Source organism: Bactrocera tryoni, chromosome 1 (assembly GCF_016617805.1).
Source record: "Bactrocera tryoni isolate S06 chromosome 1, CSIRO_BtryS06_freeze2, whole genome shotgun sequence".
NCBI classification, from domain to species: domain Eukaryota; kingdom Metazoa; phylum Arthropoda; class Insecta; order Diptera; family Tephritidae; genus Bactrocera; species Bactrocera tryoni.
The window spans coordinates 766,130-777,533 of record NC_052499.1 but is presented as its reverse complement, the minus strand read 5'-3'; the positions used below and the strand labels follow the sequence as shown (position 1 = coordinate 777,533).

At 33.6% G+C, this 11,404-nt stretch overlaps 1 protein-coding gene across 6 annotated transcripts in view; it reads right to left on the bottom strand.

Annotated features, from left to right (window-relative positions):
* Positions 1-11,404, bottom strand: part of LOC120782706 (serine/threonine-protein phosphatase 2A 56 kDa regulatory subunit gamma isoform) — a 29,357-nt gene that overhangs the window by 10,469 nt on the left and 7,484 nt on the right. For all 6 annotated transcript variants that reach the window (XM_040115118.1, XM_040115120.1, XM_040115121.1 and 3 more), the window contains one exon: positions 2,639-2,813. In XM_040115118.1, the coding sequence (XP_039971052.1) occupies positions 2,639-2,813 (175 nt within the window). The remainder of the gene's footprint in view (positions 1-2,638; positions 2,814-11,404) is intronic.

Below are 11,404 nucleotides of genomic sequence, written 5' to 3'. Positions count from 1 at the left end.
GTATGTATTGGAATATTAATATCTCTGCTAAGCAAACAAAAACAAAAATAAAGTATACTTCGTTATACATACATATGTACGTTATGTATATAATTTTTAACTTTCTATGAAGCAGGCTGCAAGAATTATTTGAGCTCATTTCATAAGATTTAAAATGAAGCCAATTTAAAAAGATACTTATCTATTTTTGCACATACATAAATATGTATGAAGTTACAAGTGCGTTTATGGAATAATTGGCATAATTAATGCGTTAATGTTATGCTATAGCAATAAAAATTATGAGATTTTATGATTTCACGGGATACGGCACTCTGCTTTAGTAAAAGAGTTAATACAAAAGTTCAAGATATTGCTAGACTAGCTGTGAGTTACTTACGATCATCCTTTTAACTAAGGTCAACACAATTATTTGATTTTTTACTATCTAAATTCGTAAATATATTCCACATGTACATACATACATATACTATACTCTTTTGCCCTAGTCACTAGAATAAAAAATCAGTAACGAAAAAATTTGCAATCATATATTTAAACTATATATATTTTTGTACCAATGTATATGTTCATGTGTATCATGAGTGTATGTATATGTTTTTGAAATTGTTGGCCTGTAGTTATTATTGTTTTGTTTTTGCCAGCACTTTGAATCCTGGCTAAAGGCCGCACATCATATCATTCAACAAAATTAAAATTAGGACTCCCGGATCCACGACCGAAAAATTCGAACACCGGAGCGGTCAGTATAACAAAATAGAAATGCCGAAACAGTCCAAATCAATCATATTTAATACGCAGTAACTTAGTATGGTATCAATCATATACATATGTTATATGTAGGTATATTTCTTTTCGCCGCAACACCAACCACTAACTAACCACTGATAGGTGTTGGCCATCAATTGATATGTGGGTTCAACGTGTAACATTTCTACTTCATTTACCAATACTATTGATTTCTTAAATTCAATTATTTATCACACACTGAGAAAGCCTTAAAATACTAGCCAAATTGCTATTTTCGGTCTAAATTGTTAATTAATAAATATGTATATTCTTTGTGACTTTAGCCAACCGTAGAGCAAGAACACTGTGTGTTCACTAACGCACTCCGTGTCGTACTTGTCGGAAAATCAATATGTTTTTCCATGTTACTCCCTTTATAGAAACAAGGGAGACTTTTTTGACGTCGCATAGAAATAAATTCATAGGCATCCATATATACATGTGCACGAACATATTCAGTGTGTACACTCACGTAGCGAGATTCAGAATAATGGTGCTCTCGCACACAACAGTTTATTAAAGGATATCCCAAGGATATTGTAGACGAGAGCAAGAGAGAGAACAATACAAAGATACAAAGATGTTTTTATAATTAAAAGATATATATGTACATATATATATTAAAATATATTTGAATAAAAACTTCCTTTAAATTGGAGAATATTATAATACTGTAGAAATAAAATACTTTCAATTCAACATTAGTTTAATTTTCTTAAAGTTAGTCCCAAAACTCATTTCTTGACATATACGTATATTTATATTTAGATATTAAGGTGGAATAAATTGGTAATTACATTAATTCTAGAATCTTAACCCTAATATATATGAGGATTCAAATAGCGTAAATGGCTTGGAACAGACCGCGGTCTGGAAGAAAATGCTGCACATACACATGTATACTATAACAGTAAATGATTGTTTTAAATATTATATTTTAAATATACATAAATATATAATAGTTATTGTCATTATTAGGGTTTTGAATTCTTCATTTTACAGGTTAAATTAATTCATACATATGTTTTCAAAGACTGATATAAATATTGGAATAAAGTTGACAATTGATTTTATAGTTAAAATTAAAAATCGTGTCAAATCCTAATATACATATGTACATATGTATACATCATTCCTCCTTCCCTGTATGTCTTTTCCTTAAACAATCGGTAGACGACATGGAAATCCTTGCGACAACACTGATTTACACATGCATGTACAAAGGTACAACAACTTATTTAAACAATTCAGCTGAAACAGTGATTAAAGAAATAGTACAATTCCATTAGTACTATTCCTATTATTGATTGATTTTATTAAGAACTAGGAACTCATTTATTTGTAGGAGCTAAATTAATTGTAAAGACAATAATATCCTTCCACTGTGGCATTTCCGAAATGAAATAAAACTTTCAAAATTGAAGTACAATCAAATGAAGTCAACGAAGACTTAGGTCATCTAAAAAAATGTTCTAAAAAAAACTCCTAATGCATATTAAAAAATTATAAATATTTTAAAACTCAAAATATTATACATATTGCCGGTTTATACAAGAAGACGTTTGTTGCCGCGTCTCGTAGTTTGTGGGACGATGGCCACCGAGTCGTTTGTGCTCAGACAACACGCTTTGTGTTCTCAGTCACAACAGTTCGCTGATACGTAACTCGGCATTGAATAGCATTTTCAAATTGCCCAACTCGAGCTACCGAACTCCAGTCGCCTATGTAAACAACAAAATGGATGTTGCCGATAATGGGCAACAAAAGTTTTCGGGTATAAACTCAGACATATGTTACGTAGTATATTTAAAAAATACGCATATACGTTTCTATCTCGGTGTTTACTTACTTTCATTGAGAGGGCTCAAGGCTGTTAATTCACAATTTTTTGTAACATTGTAACGGGAACTGCTTTGGCGTTTCTCCTTTTTGACAATTGGCGTTGCTGATAAACTTAAGCCTTTGGTGATTGGTGTCGGTGGTGGACCATCGCGGGGAGGTGTGTTTTTATTATCCTTATTAGCCTGGAAAACGAAATGCAGCAACAAAAAAAATAAAGTTTTATTAAAAAATAAATAAAATGAGCAAAGTGGATACATATGTACATAACCACATACTATATAAAAAGATATGATAAAAACTCAATGACATAAACAAAAGCATGCGCAGCTTGTACCATCAATTATCCTAATTATGAATAGAGTTACCAGATACAAGTGATATTTGTGTTGCTAGAAAAATTTTCAGAGAATCTTCAAGCGGGGAGTACTAGCGTCTAAAGTATGGCAATTTAAGGAAAGCGCAAGAATTTTCTCTAATATTTGATCTAATTGATTTACCTTGGTTCTGGCAAATCCTTGCCTTTTAAGTCTTGCTGTCTGTGAGATTTAAAAATTTTTTATCTTTTCATTAAAATTTCTTGTAATTTGTTAAAATAATTAAATAAAACCAACAAGTAAGGAAGGGCTAAATTCGGATGTAACCGAGCATTTCATACTCTTGCAACTTGCAAGGATCAAAGACGGAGTAATACCTTCAGATGTCACACATTAAAGAAAGTTGCAAAAGAATTCAAAATTCATAACTCGATGAAATAGTGAATGAATAGTAATCAAATTTGGTATTTTATAAAGTCAGCCGGAAGTTTGAATATATTTCTATTAGGGGGGACACACCATTTGCGACATTACAGACATTCTATTATTAGAAGAGGATTCTCTCCTAATTTCAATAATATATCCACACATTTGGTGTCAGAGTTCTTGAAAAGTTATATCCAAGTTCGATAATTTTTGGGTGTTAACTTGGGGGTTAACTTGGGGGCTCTATTTGTGCAAAGTTTTATCCGGATACATTAATTTGTATACTGGAAAGTGAAAGAATCAGATGGAAATTAAAATTATGTTATATGTGAAGTAGGCGTGGTTTTTGTATGCCTATTTTCACATGTAGGAATGTCAGAATAATATTATATACCAAATTTGGTTGAAATCAGTAGAGTAGGTCCGAGCTATGGATTTTCGCCTAAATGTGGGAAGTTTAGGAAATATATACATAAAATCTGTAAGCGGCTTGGTTATGGCAATTTATAGGTTTTCGATTAATGGTGTTTTAGACGTGGTATTAGTCCGATTATACCTATCTACGAACTCGTCTGCGAAAAAAGGATGTTTGCCAAGAAACACGTGTATCGAGTTTCATCACGATATCTTAATATTTACTTAAGTTACTACTTGCACAGACAAACGGACGGTCAGACAGACATCCGTTATATATATGTATTAAAAATTAAAGAAGGGTGTAGACGAAGATTAGGTATGACATCATTTATTGAATATATTTAGTTTAGGAATCCTTCTGTTCATTAAGTCACCTCGCATATTTCCCGATAACACGAAACAAGGGAAAAGTACGAACTAGGGGGATGGATATCATCGTATTTAGTATATGGGAGTTTGAGTAGAAGTTGACTTCTTTCATTTTCTACGCCAAATCATATTATGCTTAGCAAAACTTATCATTTTTTATCTCTAATATTTGAATGGGTCGATTTTATCAATTTTTTTTGCCATAAACTACTAAGCATACTATTATAACTGCACTAATCTTTAGATTAGAGTTCCCAAATATCAGAAAAACTATATACATTGAAATTCCTCATAACCAGACACCCACCGTCGCAGCATTTTTGTCCGGATTTGAAGCTGTTCACATATGGAACGTGACAAAAAGTGTGTTTAAAATGTATTTTCAAAGTCAGAAGCTGCAACTCAGAACTATATTTCTATTAAACTAATAAATGCGAGCCAATTTCGCACAATTCCACAAATTAATAAGTATTAAGTGAGGAATATTTGTATACTGAAAAGCGAAAATTTCAAATGGATTTTTAATTTGTATTATATTAGAAGTAGGCGACTGCAGTTTGATTTAGCCCATTTTCACAATGTAACATAAGAATGTCGGACAAATGGCACGTACCAAATTTGTTTGAAATCGGTCGTTCGGGTCTCTAGATATATGATTTCACCTAAAAGTGGGAAGTGCCACACCTTTCGTCAAATTTTAATGTCTCTGACATATGTAGTTAGTTATTGATTTATCGCGCTTTTAGAGTTTTTTAACAGTACCGTTATATGAGGAGTGAGCGGAGTTGTCATACGATTTTATCAATTTTCACACTTTTGAGTTTGTATAATATTTAATCTAGGCGACTTTGGTTGTTGTACTTCAGTGATTTGGGAGATGTGTACATTAAGCTTATTTGAGGGTGTGGTCACACCCACTTTTTAAAAGTTTTTTGCCCACAGGTGCCTCTTGCTTTGCGATCCCCTATGGGAAATTACAGTTTTATATCTCAATTTAGTGATTAGTTATGGTACTTTATATGTTTTTGGTTAATAGGGATGGGGGCGTGGCAATTAGTAATTTTTTACCACGGAACCTAGCATATCCATATTGTGACAAAAAAGTACCCGGAAATTGTAAATAAAACACGAAATATTGAATCATTCATCATATTTATTTTGTAGCCTTCAAAATAATATCCTCCAAATGTGATACACTTATGTTCCAGTCCTCGAAACACTTCTCGTAAGCACTTTTTGGGATGGCCTTCAGCTCCTTCTGCCAATTTTGTTTTATCTCTTCGATCCACTGAAAACAGTTTCCGCGGAGCGGCAATTTCAGTTAGGGGAATAAGAAAAAATCACACGGACCCAAATCTGGTGAATACGGTGGGTGATCGATGGTATTCACTGTGCTTTTGGCTGTAAATTATGTCACAATCGTACTCTTTTTTAAAAAAATTCAGCTTTATCGGGACAAGTGGAACAAGATCGCGTTTCATTCCTAAAATATCCACTCGCGAGAGATGTCAAGCTCTCTTGCCATATCCTTCACTTCTTTAATATTTTCATCAGTTGAAGAAGTCGTCCAGAACAAGACATTTTTTCAACGATTTCTCGATCGTAAGCCTTTTCCAACATTCGCATCGATTCCGTACACGAAATTACCAACTTAGCAAAATAGACTTTTTTGAAATTTGATTTATCCGGGGAATTTAATTACAATTTCCAAGTGCTTTTTTACACCCGTTAGGTGAACAAAACTATTATACTGTGTAGCAACATATTGCAAAAGTATAAAAAACGGGAACTACAAATTGCACACAATTTTCTTTACACATTTTACGAACGTTTGTCGTTTATCAGAGATAATATTAACGAATTATTTTGTCCATGTCCGTTCATTACAATGTACTGTCCGACTATCCGAATCGATATTGTATGAAAAAATTTAGATAAACGTTGTGTTTTTAAAATTTGTCGGGCTATGGGAGGTGTCCTGGGAATAACAACTGTCCGTATTGGGAAGTTTCACTGTGTATGCAGATGGACAAAAGTATTCGCCACTGAACATGTTATACCTGAATTATGCTCAAAATATAAAAAAGAAACATGTATTAAATATTAGATTTACGAAATCGATTTTTTTGCATATCTTGAAAGTTTAGACTTTCAAAAATATGACCTTGGAAGGATTCTTCAAAATTCGACTTATTTTCGGAGATACAGCCGATTTTGTGACGTGGCGTCCGTGTTCACTAGAGTTGTCTCCTAAACTTTAAACGCCTTTTTCTCAAAACTGACTTTTTCGGAACGATACCCACGATTTCTCAGGTTCTACTGGACTGATTTACTTGAAATTTTTATAGAGTCTTCTTTATAGGGTAGTCTAAAAAATTTTTCCCACCTGAAATTCATGCTTCTAGACCAGAATACCCCCTTAAACAAAAGTAATCACCAATTTCAACAATCGTATTTTAAATAACTTTTTATACAAAGTTTAAATTTTGTTTGCAAGAAACTGTGACTGGGGAGGTGTCCGAAGTAAATGGGGCATATTATAAATAAGCCAAAGCCGTACAATCTCAGCCGTATGCTGTTTTCAAATTGACCTTTCAGATAGCCAAGTAATTTTCTTTTTTAATATACTCATCTATGAAATTGAGATTACCCACGCCTGCAGTGGCCAATTACCACCATGTTAAAATACGGTCATCTGAGCGATAGATATTAAATTTACTTTCACCGGAGAATAACACTTTTCCCATAATGAAATGCTTTTCGATTGGTGCTGTCTGAAAAAAACGTAGCGTTTCTTCTAATTTGTCTAACTTATGCAAGGTTTTTGCGGCAAACCCAGCAGCACGAGTCGAACTGTGCGTGTTTTCTGTTATGTCCAAATTTTCAGTTAATTATGCTGTAATTTTGAAAGATTCTGTTTTGTTATTTTTCACTTGCTTGTCTCACTGCAAGGTCCGCCAGTTTTGTATGTGCTTGTTTCTTCGAATCGTTTTAAAAAGCTGCGAACGGTTGATCACGGTCTTGAAACAATAGAGCTCACATCTTTTATGGATTTTCCACTAGTTAATAAATTCACGATTATTCTTCTCTTCCTCTGTCGTTTCTTCGTTTTCTTATTACGACCCACTTTTACTTAACTTTGCAAAATACAAAATAACGGTAAATTATTTTGACACATTTTCACATATGATCGAAAGTATGTATTGTGGCGGTTTCTTTCCATAAGGCGACTGTAACCTTCTTATACTAGTTAGTGGTAAAAACTTTCGTCCAAGAAATTTTTGAACTTTTTAGTGTTGTTTAAAAGTTTTTTATCAATAATAAATATATAGAATATTGTTTATTGAAATATAACGTGAAAACTAACATTTAATGTATGTTTTTTTTTATACCCTGAACAGGGTATATTAAGTTTGTCACGAAGTTTGTAACACCCAGAAGGTCGGAGATCATCTAAAGTATATATATAAATGATCAGTATATTGAGCTGAGTCGATTTAGCCATGTCCGTCTGTCTGTCCGTCCGTCCGTCTGTCTGCATATACATATACGACTAGTCCCTCAGTTTTTAAGATATAGTTTTGAAATTTTGCAAACGTAATTTTCTCTTCATACAAACTGAACGATCGGAATCAAGTTCTTGTATGGAAAACTTTCACATTTGACAATGTGTCTTCACAAAATTTGGTATAGATTATTTTCTAAGGCAACAATGTAATCTCCGAAGAAAATCAGATCGGTTAACTATAGCATATAGCTACCATACAAACTGAACGATCGGAATCTAGTGCTGGTATGGAAAACTTTTGCATTTGACGTGGTATTTGCACGTACAGATTATTTTCTAAGGCAACAATATCATCTCTGAAGAAATTGTTTAGATCGGTTAACTATAGCATAAAGCTGCCATAGAAACTGAATGATTGGAATCAAAAGCCTTGCATGGGAAACGTTCCTCATTTGACAACATATCTTCAGGCCAAATTTCGTGTTGAGTGTATGAGTTATTGTTCATAGAAATAATGTAATATCGGAAGAAATACAAACCGAACGATCGGAATCATGGAAAACTTTCACATTTGACGTGGTATCTTCACGAAATTTGACATGGACTACTGCTTAAGGTAACAATATAATCTCCGAAAAAATTGTTCAGATCGGATTACTATAGCATATAGCTTAGGGTATATTAGGTTCGATGCAGCCGAAGTTAACGTTTTTTTTATTTTATTTTAAGCTTATATTAGCTATAACATGTACAGTGTCTAATACTTTTGTCTGTCTGTCTATCTGTGTATGTAATAGGTTTCGTTCATTAATGTTGGTGTTAGTTCCAACAAAAAAAAAAAAACGAACACATGCAGCGTTATCTGCAGCATTAAGAAGATACATTAATCCTCTTTCAATTGTTCCATTTTTATAAAATTTTATGTTGAACTAAAAATATAATTACTCACCTGATCTATCAACATGTGACTATTTTATATTTTCGAAACTGAAAATCAACATTAAAAAGCATTGTTATGATGATTTCCTAACAGCGGTAGTCGAGGTGCATTTCTATAAATTACATTATCCATGCATGAATTAGTTGATTGTTCCGAACATTGTATTGAGTCTAGTGATCAGGTGGCCCATGGCCCCTTTTCAGAATTTCAAGCTGCGATTGTTGTTGTTTTAACGGATTATCTAGTCCCCGTTAGGATGGTAAGGATTATCTAAGTTGTCGTCGACGTCACCTAACGGCAAGCCCAGGAAACGTGCTGTTTCGACGGGGTCGGGCCAAAGGAAAAAGGGTGTCAGATGAGTGGGGTTGGCAGGGTATGCAAAGAGGTGGCCAGTGTCATGCGGAGACTCATTGCACGCAGGACATATGTTGGATATGTCAAGGTCTATTCTGGACAAATAGGGGTTTAACCTGCTACAATATCCAGAACGAAGCTGCGCAAGGGTCACTCACGTTTCTCGCGGCAGCTCGAGCTCTTTGTTTTTAGATTAGATTTTTCTCCTCGAAACAGTACGGATGATTGACGATCGCTAAGGTAGTTCATGGTCCACCTTTTCAGTCCTGGAGGGAGCGTAGTTTGTTCGATGTTCTGCAGTAGCGTTGTGTGATTAACAGTGTCAAAAGCTTTTGACAAGTCCAACGCTACGAGGATCGTTTTCTCATGGCGTGGTCTATACCATCAGTAAGTGTACAAAGATTATTTTAGAAAAAACTATCAGGGAGAACGTATTGCTTTTCTCATGAGTCAAGTCACATATCAATAACATGGATACCTGTGCACATAGGCCTAGAAGTAATGAACCTGCCATCTTTCGAGCGAAAAAAGCTGCGACAACCAGTTCAATAGGAACGGAGGCCACTGAAAGAGAAAAGGGCATGCAAAAAACGCCGATGGCAGCAAATACCTAGACTTCGCCATGCAAAGTTTTTGTACATTCTTTAATTTAATCTAATATACTACAGAGAAATCTCCAACAACCGGACTATGACAATTCCACAATTCTTGTTCGCTTAAAAATGTTTCTAAAATATGTATATACTAGAGGACCCGTCCACCTTTTACTGTGGCTGGCACATAGTTAGTACTACTAATACCATCTATATGATTTATTTTATTTAGATTATGACTCTTAGTTAAGAAGATATAGCATTGTTGGTGAACCAACTTGTGTTAGTTTTAAAATGAATCAAAAAGAATTTCGTATGTTAATAAAGCATTGGTTTTTGGGGGAAATACTGTTGAATTTGAGCTGTTCACCAGTGAAATCACCCGAGTCCAATCGATAGTCAGCTTAGTGGACTGCATATTATGAAAAGGTTCTCAAGCGTGGAAAGACAAAAAAAAATCGGCTGGCAAGGTTATGGGATTGGTCTTTTGGGATGCACGTGGTATATTACCCATCGAGTGATTAATGAGCCAGTTTCAATTCATTGCACTGTGTATTTGGTTGCAGTTCTATTCTATTCCCAATATTTAGCGATTTTATTATTTTTTAGGAAGGATCAGTTTGAAATTGTACGCATATACTTCGTAGTTCCCGTTTAAATATTGCACTGCTCTGTGCAATGCTTCGAAAATATTTCTGTATATCTCAAATTATAATAGACCTTTATATCAACACTCCAATTATTCCGCTATATTTTAATGCTAAATATCGCGTTTGGTTTGTTATGAATGTATTTGCGTCCTTCGCCCATAATCTACCAAAGTATCCGCAATGCCTTGACGACGAAAATGTCAATTCCATTTTTTGTTATGATATTAAATATATCTGAGGGGTTCGTCCTAAAAAAAACAGCCTGGTTCAGGAGCAAAATCAGTATAACTCATATTATAAGCATGTATGGATATCCAAATTTTTACTTATTTCTTTCAATTTTTGAATTACTAAAATTATCACATGATTCTTACATGAATTTTGAGCAAATGCTTATGATGTGAAATATAATTTTTGTATTTATGAACTGTATTGAATTTTAACATAAAGGGATAAAAAGTATCCTATGTCCTTACCCTGAACCTCCCCACCAATTTTCAGCCAAATCGGTTCAGCCGTTCTTGATTTATAAATGGTGTAACAAACACGACTCTCTTTTATATACATATATAAGATAAATTGTTTTCCTTAAAAAAATAGATTTCTTGGTAATATAATTTTGATATTTAATGTTTTTCAATAATTTCATTATTGTGAGATTTATCATAGTTACAATAAATTCGTTTGGTTTTCAAAATTTCTTTGACCATAATTTGTCGCAACTTTCTTTGATTCTGTTTTATAAAGTTTTCAATATGCTTTCCAAAGTTTTGGCATACTGGAATCTAGTAACGACATTACTAACGAGTTTTTAATGTGCCGAAGTTGTTCTATTACTTCACAATGTGATTTAATTTGACCCTCATTCTGGGTACATAGTACTTCGTTTAGGTCTTCTTCTTTTCGTTAGAGATAATGTCAATATTATTGCCTTCGGTATTAAAAACTTCGTCGATTAAAAAAAAGTCGTCTAAATGCAAGATGAAAAACGATTTATAATTTTTGACCTTATCATGCTAAAACCTACATATTGTTACATATAGGTCCCATAACATCTTAACATTTGTTTATGTTAGTCCTCACATTTTTGCATAAGGTGTGTTACCTATTCCACAATTGTGTACTTCAATTATTGATCTTCGTTGTCCATTTCGCGTCCGTTTATTATAATTTTTTTATTTTCTTTACATTTTCGTTCAAGA